Source organism: Schistocerca serialis, chromosome 3, assembly GCF_023864345.2.
Source record: "Schistocerca serialis cubense isolate TAMUIC-IGC-003099 chromosome 3, iqSchSeri2.2, whole genome shotgun sequence".
NCBI lineage: Eukaryota > Metazoa > Arthropoda > Insecta > Orthoptera > Acrididae > Schistocerca > Schistocerca serialis.
The window spans coordinates 993,498,300-993,516,903 of NC_064640.1; the positions used below are offsets into that span (position 1 = coordinate 993,498,300).

Genomic DNA, 18,604 nt, shown 5'->3' on the forward strand with positions numbered 1-18,604 from the left:
ACAAAAAAAAGGCAGTAAGAATGGTAGCCAAGGTAAAGAAGAGAGAGCCTTGTAGAGACATCTTCAGAAAATATAAAATTCTTACGGTGTACTCCATGTACATACTGTAGACAGTCATGTTCATGAAACAAAATCCTGAATTTAATATGACAAACAGTAATGTACACAACTATGATACACGGGGAAGGGAAAATTTTCATACAATTGTGACCAATAAAAAGGCAACGGACCACAGCTCACATAGAATTGGAGCAATTTTCTACAATGCACTACCCTGTGAACTCAAGAAAGAAAATCTAAATATGCTAAAGAGTAGACTGAAATAATTATTAATAGAGAAGTGTTGTTACTCTATAGAGGACTTTAAGTTGTAGTACCATCTTGGAAAACAGTGTATATAGACAATGTCTCCGATCTATCAGTGGTATGAAAGAATGTAATTATACACTGTATTATGTGTACTGTACTATTATAATATATATAAGCTGAATTGTGTTAGACTATAGAGGAATCTACTTGTAGTACCCTTTTGAAAAATAGTGTGTACAGACATGTGCCTGATCCATATGATGATATGAAATAATGTAAATATTTTTAAAAACAAAGATGCTGTAACTTACCAAATGAAAGCATTGGTACATTGATAGAGACAACAAAAAACACACAAACACACACACAAATTTCAAGCTTTCGCAACTCAAGGTTGCTTCATCAGGAAAGAGGGAAGGAGAGGGAAAGACGAAAGGATATGGGTTTTAAGGGAGAGGGTAAGGAGTCATTCCAATCCTGGGAGCGGAAAGACTTACCTTAGGGGGAAAAAGGACAGGTATACACTCTCACCCACACACATATCCATCTGCACATATACAGACACAGTGTCTGTATATGTGAAGATGGATATGTGTGTGTGTGCGAGTTTATACCTGTCCTTTTTTCCCCCTAAGGTAAGTCTTTCCACTCCCGGGATTGGAATGACTCCTTACCCTCTCCCTTAAAACCCATATCCTTTCATCTTTCCCTCTCCTCCCCTCTTTCCTGATGAAGCAACCTTGGGTTGCAAAAGCTTGAAATTTGTGTGTGTTTGTGTGTTTTTTATTGTCTCTATCAACGTACCAACGCTTTCGTTTTTGGTTTTAGATATATTTTTCCCATGTGGAATGTTTCCCTCTATTATATTCATAATGTAAATATTTTACTGTATATGTGTAATGTAAGCTAAATTTTCCTGCCAATGTCCGAAAACTTTTTGTTATTCCATATTTCATTATTCCATAGCTGACCACTTCTACGAGTCACAAGTTGCACTTAATGTGCTAATTCAGAATGTTTATTTCTAATTTACACAAATACTTACCTTTCTTTTCTCCTAAAATCTTGTCAATAAGTTCTCTTGCCCTTGTAACATTATTTTCTGATTCATGTGTGAGCTGAAATGAGAGGAAATGCAAAATTATCAAAAATATTTAATATTGCTTGAGCTTATTGGTGGCAGTTGATAAAATACACACACAGCAACAGAACTGTGGGTAACTGAAGATGATGATTGAATGAAAATGACAGCCCTTGCAAAATGCTCACTGATTTTCTCATAAATAACCAATTACAAAACCAGAAAGACGTTTTCACTGAAAAATGACAAATATATTGCAGATTTCTATGTGGCCAAAATTTAATTGTTACATACCTAAAATTTTCTCAAATCCAGTTCATTTCTTTCTTATTGATGAGATATTTAAATGTCAAGGTGTGAGCAGTATTTTGAATGATGATGGAGAAAATAGGCCTACATATATAAAATATGCTTTTTGGCTGCATGAAACAGTTACTTACACTGGCAGCTGTACTTCATGCAAAACAAGATACCATTAAGGAAATTACAGGAATTACCTGGGTCAAAGCTCAATATTTTTTCCACACAAGAAATTTAAATGATAATAATTTTATAATAGCAGAACAAAGTGTGCATTAATTTTACTCACTGTGAACATAAAATGAATATATGATTAGTATGATTCTACTATAAGCAATGGTATATCAGGGAAGGAAGGACAGAATTTAATGCCCATTGTCAGGAATTGTGTAAGCTACAATTGAAGTGGCCTGGGATGAAGTGCCAGGGACGATTTGCAGCAGGCTGTTGTTAGCTCAGGAAACCAGTATTATGAAGTTAAACACTGTATCTAGATTTGTGATGCTACGCTTGCAGCACTGTGGCACAGAGGCTATACCCCTTAAGTGCATGATGTGGTTGATTTGTGGTATGCTGTTGGCCAAGAAGCTGACCATGAAATCTGTTGCCAGGAATGCTGACACTCAGAAACCCACTCAGTAGTGCATGGCCCAGTTAGGTACACTATGCGATCAAAAGTATCCAGACACCTGGCTGAAAATGACTTACAAGTTCGTGGCGCCCTCCATTGGTAATGCTGGAATTCAATATAGTGTTGTGACAGCTTCCACACTCACAGGCATATGTTCAATCAGGTACTGGAAGGTTTCTTGGGGAATGGTAGCCCATTCTTAACAGAGTACTGCACTGAGGAGAGGTATCAATGTCGATGGGTGAGACCTGGCATGAAGTCAGTGTTCCAAAGGGTCCCAAAGGTGTTCTAAGGGATTTAGGTCAGGACTCTGTGCAGGCCAGTCCATTACAGGGATGTTATTGTCATGCAACCCCTCCGACACAGGCCATGAATTATGAACAGGTGCTCAATCGTGTTGAAAAATGCAATCACCAACCCTGAATTGCTCTTCAACAGTGGGAAACAAGAAGATGCTTAAAACATCAATGTAGGCCTGTGCTGCGATATTGCTGGACAAAATAACAAGGGGCGCAAGCCCCTCCATGAAAAACATGACCACACCGTAACACGACCGCCTCCGAATTTTACTGTTGGCACTACACTCGCTGGCAGATGATGTTCACTGGGCATTTGCCATACGCATGCCCTTCCATCGGATTGCCAGATTGTGTACCGTGATTCATCACTGCACACAATGTTTTTCCACTGTTCAATTGTCCAATGTTTGCACTCCTTACACCAAGCAAGGCATCATTTGGCATTTACCAGCATGATGTGTGGCTTATGAGCAGCCACTCGACTATGAAATCCAAGTTTTCTCACCTCCCGCCTAACTGTCATAGTACTTGCAGTGGATCCTGATGCAGTTTGGAATTCCTGTGTGATGGTCCGGATAGACGTCTGCCTATTGCATACTATGATCCTCTTCAACTGTTGGCAATCTCTGTCAGTCAACAGATGCGGTCAGCCTGTATGCTTTTGTGCTGCATGTGTCTCTTCACATTTTCACTTCACTGTCACATCAGAAACAGTGGACCTAGGGATGTTTAGGAGTGTGGAAATCTTGCGTACAAATGTATGACACAAGTGACACCCAATCACCTCACCAAGTTCGAAGTCCATGAGTTCCGCGGGGCACCCCATTCTGCTCCCTCACCATGTCTAATGACTACTGAGGTCACTGATATGGAGTACCTGGCAGTAAGTGGCAGCACAGTGCACCTAATATGAAAAATTTTGATTTTGGAGGTGTCCAGATACTTTTGATCACATAGTGTATAGTGTGATTGCTGGCAGATGCAGCCAGTGGTGTGCAAGCCTGCTGGAAATCTTTTAGGAGATTCCAGCCTATGGAAGTAGAATTTGCCCCTATGAGTGAAGGCACATGGTGCTAGGTCACCCCTTCATCCCTCCCAGTGTCGTAGGGCAGTGGCTGCACCATCCTAGTAATGATCTATTGCCCCCAGTGCAGGAGTGTGGCTGACACTGAAGTGAACCTGGAGGTTCCACATCAGTAGAAAGGCACCAGCCAGGGAGGAGGACCCAGTGCTAGAATATGGCCTAGCAGTAGCAGAGGCCCAGACTCATGGAGGCTGCTTGCTGACCCATATCATTCTGGTGCATGATGTAATCCTCTTGTCATAGAACGTGCTGCTGGACTACGAATACCTCTGCTAGAATTGATGTTTATTTATAATGGTTGGAAGTTCATTTGTTGTGCCAATATACTGCTTCCAACCACATATGGAGTAACAGATCCATCGCTCAACAGTGTAGACACAGCTTGACCTGTCCTGCAAGTCTCTCCACTGTGTCAACAGGATTGTGGTGCTCAGGCTCACCTGACTTGTAATACATAAATAGCCCTGTTGCTGCAATTTACAGGCTGTTGTCTTGCTGCTCAACAGCTGCTTATAGCTTCTTCAACTGGAATGGCTGTAAGGCCCAACTGATCTGCAACAAAACTCAGCATACATGGACAACAATATATAATATTTACACTTTTCTCTCCAAGTTCTACACAGCTTGAGCTACAAAGTTCATTGGTAGTGAATATATCTTATGCTTTTAGCCCTCTGGCTCATCATTCATCTACACTTAATAACTCTCCTGAAATCAACACATGCAATTGACATGTGAAACTTCCCATTCTCACTAATTAACAGCCACTTTTTTCGTCATAAAATCATATAATACAGTATACAACTGCTAGTATTGCCTTTCGCTAGTCATACCACGATGGCAGCTCTCCATGTGTTATTTAACACATAAGAAAAGTTGCTCAGGGGCCCTGTGCCATGTTCACTAGTGTTTTGTTGCATCTTACATTCTGGAACATGTATTTTTTACTGGTACCTAAATTGTGATGTTCACCCACACAAAAAGTTTCAACTCTCTACTATCACTCTTTGTTCTTAATGTACAACTGGTGGCCCAGTGTGTGGTATCTGCACCACCAGGGGATCACATGGATCGGTGGCTCTCTGCCTAAGGCTGTACAGAACAGAGTCAGAGCTACTGTGGTGTTGGATATTGAGACACTCAAGATCAGAACCATGTGATGTTTTTCCCAGTACTGCTGCACATGGCGTAGCATCCATTTTGCAGAAATATGCCCCTCTTGGGTTGTTATGAGGTGGATAAGAGAGTGGATCAGATCAGACTGCTGTCATGTGGGCAACACTGCTCATTTTTTTTGCCTAAGATAAATTGAATCTTGCATTTGTCTATACCAGTCTGGAATACTCGGGTCTAACATATAATTCTTTCCCACTGACAATTTTGGAGCTTCTCTGCTGTCATTACTGCATGGCTACCCCATCCTCTGGTATTAGCAATGTTTCCCCTGTTCTTACCTGTATTAATTTTTCTAAGGCTTCCCACTTTAATGGGAGGGTTGAGTGGTAAAACACCAAGACAGTGTGTAGCCATTAGCAATCAGGAAATGAATCATCACAGATAGATGTGCCTGGTCTATCCTAACTTCCGCTATTGCTAAATGATGGTATAGTGGTAATTCCCCTTATACCTTCTCTAAGCCAGTAAGTTACTTTTCTAGGGCTAACAATGCTGGACTTTGCTATCCATACACTACATTTCAGATGACTTCTTACAAACTGACCACTACCACTCACACATCCCAGATGCTGTTGGTTAACAATTGTAACAGCCTAACAGCCTTGTGACTATTACCCTTGTGTCCAAAAAATCCACTTGAGTCAGTGTAATCCTTAGATTTTGGTTCACAGTAACAACAGCTATCTTCATATACTTCATTACCTCCATTGTCAGTTTCTGTAGCACACGCATTGTTTAACAGCTCCTGCTTCAAACTTGACATCTGTGTGGTATGCCATTCTATAACTGCCTTTTTTTTTTTAACTTTTTGCCATTTCCTTCTTTCTCTTCTTGGTACCATTTAGGACCTGGATATCATTGTCTCCCAGAGCCTTGAACACAGTTTTCAATATCCTTCTTCCAGCATATAAAAAACCCCTCTTGCACCCTTGCAACGTACACTGTACTACATCTACTTCCTGTTGTATTTGCTCCTGTAACCATTCGTAGGACATGTACAATATATTGTACTACCCCAAAACTTCTCTGAATAGACCCTTTATCTCCCAAATCTACATCTACATATATACTCCGCTAGCCACTAGGCGGTGTGTGGCGCAGGACCCAATTCGCACCAAAGTCATATTTCCCCCATCTGTTCCACTCACGGATTGTGTGAGGGAAAAACAACTGTCTGAATGCCTCAGTACGAGCTCTTATTTCCCTTATCTTTGAACAATGATCATTACGTGATTTGAAAGATGGTGGTAATAATATATCGTCTACATCCTCGGTGAAGATTGGATTTTGGAATTTAGTGAGTAGCCCCTTCTGTTTAGCGTGTCATCTATCTGCAAGTGTGTCCCACTTCAAACTTTCTATGAGATTTGTAATGCTCTCATGATGGCTAAATGTACCAGTCACAAATCTTGCTGCTCTTCTTTGGACCTTCTCAATCTCTTGAATCAGGCCCAACTGGTAAGGGTCCCATACAGATGAACAATACTCTAAGACTGGACGAACTAATGTATTGTAAGCTATTTCCTTTGTTGAAGGACTGCATCGCTTCAGGATTCTACCAATAAACTGCAATGTAGAGTTCGCCTTACCCGTTACTTGTGTGATCTGATCATTCCATTTGAGATAATTTCGAATAGTCACACCCAGATGATTGACTTATGTTACCGCTTCCAAAGACTGATCATCTATTTTGTACTCATACATTAATGGGGATTTTTGCCTTGTTATACAGAGTAGGCTACACTTACTAATATTGAGAGATAACTGCCAGTCATTACACCACACATTTATTTTCTGCAAAACCTCATTAATTTGTTCACAAATTTCATGTGATACTACTTTCCTGTAGACTACAGCATCATCAGCAAACAGTCTAAGGCCTATGACAGTACCATCAGTTCATGTAAATCGTAAAAAGCAGAGGACCTATTACACTGCCCTGGGGCACACCTGAAGTTAGTCTTGTTTCTGTTAAAGTTACCCCGTTAAGGATGACATAGTGCTCCCTGTCTGTTAGAAAACTTTATATCCAACCACATATGTCATTGGATAGACCATAAGCACGCACTTTTTGTAGCAAGTGACAGTGCGGAACTGAGTCAAATGCCTTTCGAAAGTCAAGAAATATGGCATCAACCTGGGAGCCGATATCTAGAGCCTGTTGTATATCATGCACAAAGAGGGCCAGCTGTATCGCGCATGACCGCTGTTTTCTAAAATCATGCTGGTTTCTGCAGATGAGCTTCTCAGAGTCTAGAAAGGTCCTTATGTCTGAACACAAAATATGTTCCATGATTCTACAACAAATCAATGTCAGTGAAATTGGCCTGTAATTATGTACATCTGATTTTCTACCCTTTTCATAGATTGCTATGGCCTGGGCCTTCTTCCAGTCCCGTGGAACTTTCCGCCATTGATAGATGATGGATAAGAATGGTGCTATATTTGTAGCATAGTCAACATATAATCTTATGGGAACTGAAAGGGGGAATGGTGCTGCAGTCCTCTACTGTAAATGAGTTTTTGAAAGCTAAGTTTAGAATTTTGGCCTTCTGTTTATCATCATCAGTTACATTACCCATACTGTCAGCAAGAGAAGGTATCGAATTATTTGTAGCGTTCATAGATTTTACGTACGACCAAACTTTTTTGGGGTTATTTTTAGAATCTGCAGATAAAATATTGCTTTCAAATTCGTTAAAAGAGTCTGTCATTGTCCTTCTGACAGCTCCTTTCATTTTTCACTGCTTGTTGTAACCTTGAAAACACATCCTTAAACCTTCTCACCTCATTACTCATCTCCCACCCGTTAAAAGTTAGTCTTGTGAGAACCATATCCTCTTGCCTGGTAAAAAGCACTCTACCTTCCAACCACTGAAAATGCAGGCTCCTACTTCACCCTCGGTGAACTGGTGAAGTGCTGCCACAACTAGAATTCCCTTCATCCTTTCCTCTGGTGCACAGAAACCTGGGAACAGTAAGCTGCAACTACTCTCCCTCTCCCCTTAAAAAAGATCTATTGTCACCCTACATAATTCTCTCAAATACATTGACAATAAACAGTTGACATAAAACTACAATAATTGCAGCCCACATAAGACTTATTCTCCACACTGCTTTTGCAACAAAATGTCACCCTCCAATAACCACACTATTTCACACCTTAACTAATGTTACAATTCAACCTAACCCGCAACTACATTACAACATAACACAAAATGTACAAAATAATATCCTTATTTCCTTGACATTCATTCATACACTACTTCCTGCACGGGTTGCTCAATATCTTTGTGCTTGCACCATTTCTTACTTCCTTTCACATTCTCCTTGGTGGTGGCAGTGAATCTTAATCACCCTGAAAAGGATGGAAGTGTCCAATGTAAACTATTGTTCTCCTAGGTGGCAACAGAAGCTTTATCCTGAGTGATGATGGTGTCTCTATTACTTGGTATTGTCCCTGGTACTTTGTAACAATTTTTTTCATATTGCCCTTTGGGATATGTGACCTCGATAACATTGCCCATTGCCCAACCCCATATTGCAGTAATTTTCCAGTGTGTTTTCCTACTAACTTCTGGAATTCCAGGGCCTTGGTGTTTGCCCTCTGCTGTTCCTACTAACTTTTGGCATTCCAGAGCCTTCATGTTTGCCTTCTGCACATGCCTTCATACTATCTTTAGTGTCTTGGTAAAATTTTGAAATGACTCCCTGTCCTTATTGATTTTTAGTCTGACCATATCAAACAGCAAAGCCATATCCACATGCTTAGCCGGGTGGTAACGTGCTCGCCTTCCATGCAAGTGGGCCCGAGTTCAGTTCCCAGCTGGGTTGGAGATTTTCTCGACTCAGGGACTGGGTGTCGTGTTGTCCTCATCATCATTTCATCCTCATCACCAGAGTGCAAGTCACCCAGTGTGGAGTCGAATGCAATAAGACTTGCAACTGGCATCCGAACTTGCCCTACTAGGGGCTCCCAGCTAACAATGCCATATGCTCATTTCCATTTCAACAAAGCCATCTTCCTCATACACACCACCTCATAAAGGAATAGCCCAGTACTAGTGTGAACCTTTGAGCCATATGCTGCTAAGACAAGTGACAAGTCCGTATCTGATTCATTATGGTGGGAATATACATGGTAACTCTACATCCTACCAAGAGTATGACACACATGCTCTGTTCTAGCATTAGTCTATGATGCAATGGACTGGTTCATAATTTCTGAACCCATAGCAAATGATAGAATTTCAGATACATCATTCTTCAGCCCCCAGCTGTTGACCTTTGCTTATGCCACTGTAGTTGCTTGATGATTCAGAATGATGATCATTTCCACATACCATGAGAAGTGCTCAACAATAATTAAAACAAAATGGTTTCCTGCTAGAGTCCTGTTAAATGGTCCTAGGATATCCATTCCTATCATTTCAAAAGGTTTAGTTGCCACTGGTGGCATTTGCAACGATACTTGCTTGTGGTTCATGTTCGCTTGTTATGCACACTGAACAGAATTTTTCACATATTGGTCCACATGTTCCTTCCTTGTTTTTGACAAGTACCACTCTCCTACCTTCAAGTTCATTTTCCTATGATCTCCATGGTCAGCATCATGTGATCATGTGTTTCCTTTAATACTTCTTCCTTGAGCTTTGCCAGTACTACCACATGTGGCCCCAACCTAGTTAACTTTCATCACATGCTGTCACACATGCTGAACTGTGGCTGTGTCATGTACAGCATACAGTTGGTATCAACAGCTTGCACTCTCTGCCATTTTGCAAAAACATAACCCAGGGCTTGCACTACTGTTACCTTTGTGCCTAGCTTATGTACAACTTTGTAATCAAATTTGGTCAGTATCATCACCTACCTTGCGAGCCCACTAGAAAGTTCTTTTACCGCAAATAACCAATTTAGAGCTGCATGACCAGTTACAACCTTGAATTTCTTTCTATACAAATAACATAAAAAATAGGTATTTCCATATATTAAGCTGTGCAGGTTTTTTTTCCATTGTGAAATGGTTCCTTTCCACCTTATTCAGTTTTTGTGAAGTGCGAGCTACAGGATACTCTTAACCACATACCACCTGTATTAAAACACTCAAATGCCTGGTTGAAAATGTCATATGACAGCATAAACTTCTTCTGATAGTCTTGGAAAATCAACACTGGGATTGATGTCAAGGCTTTTTTTTAACCTCTTGGCACTCGTTTGTTCACTCGAATTTCACACCTTTTTTCAGCAGTTGTGTAAGCAGGCATGCAACATCTATGAATTCCTGTACAGATTCCATACAGTAGTTGGCCAGCTCCAAGAATGTTGTAGCTCGTTACTTGTCTTGGGAACTGGAAAACCCATATTGCTTGTACCAACATCGGAGTCCATCCTTATCCCTTCTTTACTAATTATATGCTCCCAAATAACCAACTTAATCCAAGGAAAAAAGACACTTCTCACACTCAGTGTAAGATGTGCACTTGAAAACCCCTCTTAACCATTGTATAGCTCATATATCCCTCAATAACACAGTTCTGTCACCAAAGTACAACGTGCATTGCCAAGATTTCAACATCTTTAGTACCCAATCCAACAATTGCTGAAATGTTTCTGGTGCACTGTATAATCCAGATGGCACTCTCCAGTATTGATAATGACCCCAGGGGACCAAGAATGCTGTCTTTTATCAGTCCTCTGGAACCTCCTCCAACTCTATGTCTATGGTCCTCCAGTCTATGGTAGAGAAGTTCCAAGTAATTGATGGTCCCCATGATTTTTGGTATTAGGTACATGTCTGTTACCATTTTACTATTAAGGTGTTGGTAATCACAGCAGATTCTATATTTTTGGAACCACCTGCTGACTTCTTAGGCACAACTGTGATGGCAGCTCCTCATGGACTGATGCTCTCCTCTTTTATTCCATCCGTTAGCTGTCGGTTTATAAAATCCTCCATAACTGGCTGTAAATGTTGAGGTACACAATATGATTTCTAATATACTGGTGCTTCATTCCGTGTTGGAATTTGATGCTGCACTATGGATGTCAGCAGAAATGGACCCTGAGATTAAAATAAATCCTTGAACTCTAATAGCAATTTTTCCATCACCATCCTTCCTGTTCCTTTCAGATGCTCTATCTTCTTACATACTGTAGTTTTAGCAGTGGCCTGCACCTGACCATTTTTCATATTTGACTTGTTCCAATCATCCTCCTTTAGGATGTCTAAATTTGCAATTAAAAGACCCTTTATTAGCTTTACCTCATTGATGCCAAAATTTTCCCATTTTATTGGTACCACTTGCCTGCCATCTCTCTCTTGTATGCATACAATACTTCTTCTCACAAAACAATGTGACCTGTCCAGTACATCATTCTCCTCCAGTGGCTCTATTATACACAACATATCAACAGGCAACTCTGGTTCTACATTCATACAAAGCAATTTTATGGTGCCTTCCAGCACAACATCATTTAACTCAAGTCTTAATGTTTTTGTTCATAGTTCAACTGGTTTTTTGAGATGGTCTGTAGTTATTTTACTTTATTCTCTGGAAACATAGCAGGGGCCTCAGTTTTCCCCTTAAGACAAATGAAACTTATGATAATGCATCACTGATGACAGTGTCCCCCAACTGGAATGTTGTCCCTTGAAGTTCCACCGTGTGTTACCAAAGGTCAATTTTTGTATGATGTTCTAACAGAGAGTCTTACCCCAGAATTGTACTACAATCTTCAGTTAAACAAGGCACTACTTCCATACCTTGCTTAAACTGAACTGCCTCAACCTGAAAATTTAATACTGCTAAACGTAATGACTTCACATCGCTGTCTCCCACCCCATCGAATCTGCAGTTCAGTAGGCTCAATTGTTTCTGATCTAAAAGGTTCCAAATTGCCACTGATACATGTATCTCTATCTACAACAAAAATTTATGTTTTCTGCCTCTGACAGTTTCCACTATCCACATTCCACCTCTGCACATGCACCAGTAGCATCAAAATTAAATGGAAAAGCCACTAAGTGATTTGGGTTTCCCTTTTCTGTTTATTGCCTGTCTACTGCTGCAGTGGCACACCAATGGCTCCAAGTGGGTTTGAATTGATGAAATGCAACTGTATTCCACACCTGGTCCAGGAAGCCCATTTGAAATGAACTGAGTTTTCAGGACTTGTAAGCTGGCCTAAATACAGCCTGGGCTCACGGTACAGCAGGTCCTAGTTGCAGTCACATGCCCCATTTAAGGAAAGAGGTCTATGGGGGCCAGTGACCTCTGACAGCACTTGGGTTGCTGTCTGGTGGCCATGCTGGAAGTGGCTGATGTTGTATGTCACCTGCAAGGAAGATGCGCCTCCACATAGCCTGGCTGTAATGTATGTTGCTGGCAGATTAGGTATAGGCCCACAATACAGCAATTTCTTTTGGGAAAAAAGGTTCTGCACACAAATCAGCATGTGTTTAGAAAGCATCACTCATGTGAAAAACAGCTTGCCCCATTTTCTTGCACAGTATCCTGCAAAACATGGATAACGGGCAACAGGCAGATACCATAGTCCTAGATTTCTGGAAAGCATTTGACACGGTGCCCCACTGCAGACTTAATAAAGGTTTGAGCATATGGAATAGATTTTCAGATATGTGACAGATATTTGACGGATAGGATGAACTGCAATGTGCAACTGTTTGCTTACAACACTGTAGTGTACTGGAAAGTGTTGCCACTGAGTGACTGTAGGTGGATACAGGATGACTGTGACAGAATTTCTAGTTTATGTGATGACTAGCAGCTTGTATAAATGTAGCAAAATGTAGGTTTGTGCAGATGAGTGGGAAGAATATTCCTATAGTGTCTGAATACAATGTTAGAGATGTGCTGCTTGATACAGTCATATCACTTAAATATCTAGGCATATTGTTGCAAAAAGATATGTGATGGAATGTGCACATAAGGTTGGGAGTAAAGAAAGGGAATGGTTAACTTTGGTTTATTTGGATATTTCTGGAAAAATGTAGTTCATCTATAAAAGGGACCATGTATAGAACTCTTGTGTGATCTTGAGTATTTCTTGAGCTTTTGGAATCCCCACCATGTCAAATTAAAGGAAGATGTCAAAGCAATACACAGGTGTGCTGCTAGATTTGGTACCAGGAAGTTCAGTCAACACATGAGTATTACAGAGATGCTTTATGAACTCAAATGGGAATGCCTGGATGGAAGACAACATTCTTTTCACAAAACAGTGTTGAAAAAATTTAGAGAAGCAATATTTGTGGCTGACTGCAGACTGATTCTACTGCCACCAATGTATATTTTGCATAAGGACCATACAGACAAGATAAGAGAAATTAGGGCTCATACAGAGGCATGTAGATGGTAATTTTTTCCTTATTTCATTTATGAGTGGAACAGGAAACGAAATGAGTACTGAATGTAACTCAGCAGCAGATTTTGATTCTACAGATGTAAAATGATGCACCCAAGATAATACTCACCTGCATGCGGTGATAATTTTTACTGCTTATCTTCATCCTTGCCAAACCCTTCCTTGGCTAGCAAGGTCTCTGGATTGACAAAGTTTGAAACATTATGGGCAGGGTCAACGAGCTTGGGATTTTGACGATCTAGTGCGCCAATTGGACAGCATTTGGCACGATATTCCTCAGGAGGACATCCTATAACTCTGTCAACCTATGCCAGGCCGAAATAACTGCTTGTATGAATGCCATAGGTAGACCAACTTGCTAAATTTGTGAAGCCCTTTCTCTTGAAGAAATCATCCAGTTTTTCTGAAATTGTAATCACTTGTTTGACTGTACAGGTACATCACATCGACTGATTTCCATCCCATTTGGGTTATTCTTTGGTGCTGCGTTGTTACTTTCATCTTCTAGTGTATTTGTTCAAGTACGCACAAAACTGTACTTCTTTTCAGTTTTTAGATTGGATAACATTTATTTCTTGGTTCCACCAAAAGTTCAAAGCAAACTATCTATTGCCTTGGAGCCCACGTCGACTGACAACAATAACACAAAATAAGAGAGTGAATAATATAGGTTTTGGCTTGATGTTTGATTTAAACGACAAGACTGAAAAGAAGATGTTACAAAATGTTGAATCAGGACTGGCTAAGAACTCTGAGTAAGTTACAGACAAGAAGAGGTGATATCGGAAATTTGATGCAACAGGAAAAGTTCCAGGATGGCAGCTGGCACTGGTGGTGTGTTGATGAACATGCCCATGGATAGTGGAGGTTTTTCTTTTAAAAAATTACTCTTTGCAGTAAGCTTTCCTACAGCAAAATACGTACGGAAATGGAAGGGAACTAAGATGAACTCACAAGTGAAAGAAATAAGACAGAGAGCACACAGACGGAAAATATCACAACTTAATCCTTGAAATCATAATTCGGTAGTTATGAATTGCCTGCTTCTGTATGCATTGCACTCACCTTTATTTTGAAGATTCCTTTGCCTAGTGACCGTAAGTCGTTTATGGATAAACTGGAGCCATCCAGGTATAGATACTAGAAATAAATAATTACTTTTGTAATGCCACTGTTAGAAAGATCTGACACATTTAATTAACCATACAATGGAACAAGTCACTGTTTATTTGGCGATCTTACTTACCTCTTCAGGAGGGGTGAACTTCGCTGGTCTGTTGATACTTGTTAAGGAAAATGATTGTCAAACTTTTCTCTGTTTCTCTTTAACTCTCACCTCTTTCACTGCATTAAGTGCCCATTTAAAAGAAATCGCCACTGTGTTACAGAATCATCAGTAATGCACAACTTTAAATAAGAAGATTTGTGGTTGATCTCAGTTCTACTTTTGGACTGTCTTAGCATCTGAAGTTTTGAAGTTGACCACGTTTCCTACATATTCCAGCATATTCTAGGTAATGTGAGGTTGATCATTCCACTCATTACTACTGCCTCGAACGCACTTCATCTGAACAAAATCGCACTACCAGTTTTCAAGAAAAGGCGCTGGCACAGAATGTATAGCAAGCAAACTATGTTCACGATGCATAGAGACCAGCGAAAAAATGCTCCCATCAGAGCGCAAAAAGGCTATATGCTACTTTTTTAAAAGACTTTGACTGAAAAGTGGGGTACCAGCTGCTTCATTCTACCCTCAACATGTTCAGAAATTTTTGGCATGCGATCATACTCGCAGTCTTTTTAATACGTAACTCACATCTCACCCCCACAAGCCCCCCTAACTGTTATTCATTCACAGCCACTTGTCCATCGTCGTATGTCACTCATACCCAACCACTCACACGTGCCAATTCTCACTCACTCATTCAGCTCAACTCAATATGTCTTCGTGCCTCTGTAACTGTCTCTGACTCCTCTCTCAAATCCACAGTCTCCTTTGTTATGTCCTACTACTGCTGTCTTCTTTCACTACCACTGTCTCCCTCTTGCTCTCTGTTACTGCTACTCTCTCATTCTTTCTTCCCACTGATGCTGTCTCTTCTGACTGTCACTATCTCTCCCCTCTTCGTTCTGTCATAAACTGTCTCTCGTCATCACTGGCTTTCAGCCACTTCCACTTTCTCCTTCTCTTCATTCCTCGTCCACTCGCGCCGGTCCCTTCACTCTTTTCCATGCAATGTTCTGTCACCGTCAAATGTGTTCCACTGCCACTGTGTCCCTCTCTCTCTCTCTCTCTCTCTCACAATGGACTTATCTCTTTCGCTCTTTCTTTACCACAACCACTGTCTACTATCTCCCAGTATTTATTACTTACAACCACTATCTACTATCTCCCAGTATTTATTACTTTTCCGTCTCTTTCCAACTGCCTCTGTCTCATTCTTTCACAGCATAAAAAAGCGCTAATACAAATAGCGTATCATGCCAACATTTTTGTGAAAGTTTTTAGAGGTGCTGAGGAACGTAGGATGAGGTAACTGGTACTCCAGTTTTCAGTCAGAGTCGTTTAAAACAGGAGCGTACTATCCTTTTTTGTGCATTTCTTCTCTGGTTCTGTTTTCTTCCTGCTACAGTAGGCCAATAAAACAAAACTAATTTTACACCTAAGACCGGATTTTATGTACACAAAAATTTTGCATGTGCTTCAGTACCATAACATGGAGTTCCCAAAACCCTTCTGATGATAACGGAGACACTGTAGAGCATATTGCTTGACATTATTGCTAAAACATTTCCCTTATAGATCATATATATAGGCTGTCCTAATTTTGTTATAGTATCGTGTGAAAATTTGAGGTCAACTAGTAAAATCTTTTCCACATTTTTGTTAACAACATTTCCTCTTTATATACTACATGTATATTAATATTAAATATATATGTAAGAAACAAGTAGCCTCTCTCCAGCTGAACAGTCCTATACACTAAAGTTGAGAGTTCATTAAAGTTTGTGTATATAGTTAAAAATTACTATATACTTAGAAATTAATACTAAAATAAAGATTAATAATATTACATGTTAAAATCACAAGTGTTTATAATCATGTCAGTCTATAATCATAAAAGTTTATAATCATACATTCATTTATTCATAACTATGTTTTGGTCAAAAAATTCCTGCACTGAATAAAATGGATTTCCTGTCAATATTTGTCTAATACAGTTTTTAAATTCATTCATTTCTCTATTTGCGTGATGATGTTTGTAAGACAGTTACAGAGGTGTCTTTCTATGTACGTAATCCCTTTCTCATATCAGCTGGTTTGATGCTGAATTATCCTTAGTTTCCAGCAATTCCTGGTTTCATATTGGTGTACCTGTTCATTTGTTTAGTAGAGATTGCTGTGTTTTTTTGTGAGTGTTAGAATTCTGTAGATGTAGAGATTTACTGCTGTTAGGATGTTCAGTTCCTTGAATTTTGGTCTACAAGTGGTACACCTCTTTTGCCTTGTCATTATGCGGATGACATTTTTCTGTATAATAAGGATCTTACTCATATTTAATGCACTCCCCCAAATTTCAATCCTATAGGACATAATGGAACAAAATTGTGCGTAGTAATATTTTATCAGGTTTTCCATGTTGGCAATTTCACTTAACTTCCTGATAGCAATACAAACCGAGTTGAGCTTATGGCGTACGATACTGATGTGCTCTGACCATGTCATTTTGTCATCTATGAGGAGACCCAAAAATTTTGAATTTTCACTTGCTCAAGTCTGTTGCCATTAACTTTTAATTCTAACAAATTTTGTTTGGTCGTGTTGTTTTTAAAACAGATAAAATTGGTTTTCTTGTGAGTTGGTACTGATCTATTATTGAAAAATCATTTATCAAGATAACAAAGAACCCCTTCAACATTTAGAGCACATTCTTCTAAATTTGCAGCCTTTATTACAATATTGGTATGATCAGCATAAAGCCTTGTCTTATTTTGGGTGCCATTGGATTTACATAAATAATGAAGAGTAATGGCCCAAGTACACTTCCTTGTGGCACATCATGTGTAATTTCCTTTGTATCTGAACAAAATTTATTTCCTTTTTCATCTAATATTTCCGCTTTCTAATACCTGTTTGTCACCTAGGGTCTCAACAAGTGAAGTGCAGTACCTCTGATCCCAAAGGATTCTAATTTCTTCAGAAGTAGTTCGTGTTTTACTAGGTCAGTTGCTTCAGATAGGCCAAAAAATACCCCTGTTGTAGTTTCTTCCTTGTCAAAAGCATCTAGCACATAGTATTCAGTGGTGGACTTATTTTTCTGGTAACCATGTTGACTTCTGGGTAATATTTTGTGTGCTATGAAAAACCTCATCAACCTGTTGTACAGAATACGTTCAATGATCTTTGCTGTTGTTGCTAAAATACTCACAGGTCTGTAATTTTCTGATTCTCCTGCATCATCCTTTTAGGCTTTCTGGAAAGACCCCCTCCATGTCACAAGCACATTTGATGATCCTGTGTCTTAGTGCTTATTGTGTGAAAAGTTTGAAATAAATTGAGCAAGAACTTTTCGAGCTTTCTGGTAACAAATGCTTGTCTTTTATATAGTATATATATTATATAAATTACTTATGTATCATGTACATAAAAATGTGTAGTCTATGTCTTTTAGTACGTTTATTAGAGTATTGTGTAGAAATATGAATTAGTCAAGAACTTTTTGAGATTTTTGCTAACAAAATTTTCCTTTTATATAGTATATATACATATTTATGAATCATATATAAAAATATATAGCCTATGCCCATCCAAACGCTTATTAGAGTATGGTGTATAGGCCCTAAACTTGAAGTAATTAAGTCATGAACTTTCCGAGATATTTGCCTTCTACTTTTCTTTTTATATAGTGTATACATTTATATGCCATACAGATTAAAAATATGTAGTCTGTGTCCATCTCAACGTTTACTAGTGGATTGTGTAAAAATTTGAACAAAATCGCTCAATAACTTTTCGAGATTTTTTGCTAACAACATTTCCCATTTGTACAGTATGCATATACTTATATACCACATATATATTAAAGATATCTAGCATATATATGTCTGCGCATTTATTAGAGTATCATGTAAAAATGTGAAGAAAATAAGTCAAGAAATTTTTGAGGCTTTTGTTAGCAACCTAATATATATGTTTAGCTTGTGTCTGTCTGTTAAACATGTGTAGCTTGTGTCTGTCTAAACGTTTATTAGAGTATCGTGTAAGAATTTGAAGTAAACTGGTTAATATTGTTTCGTGGATTTTGATAACAACAATTCCCCTTTAAATACACTGA

General features: G+C 39.3%; 1 protein-coding gene across 1 annotated transcript in view; it reads right to left on the reverse strand.

Moving 5' to 3' along the window:
• Positions 1-18,604, reverse strand: part of LOC126471443 (histidine ammonia-lyase-like) — a 241,699-nt gene that overhangs the window by 118,846 nt on the left and 104,249 nt on the right. Inside the window, exons 4-6 of the mRNA XM_050099622.1 lie at positions 14,515-14,542; positions 14,334-14,408; positions 1,355-1,427 (exon numbers count right to left, since the gene is read on the reverse strand). Coding sequence (XP_049955579.1) covers positions 1,355-1,427; positions 14,334-14,408; positions 14,515-14,542 — 176 coding nt within the window. The remainder of the gene's footprint in view (positions 1-1,354; positions 1,428-14,333; positions 14,409-14,514; positions 14,543-18,604) is intronic.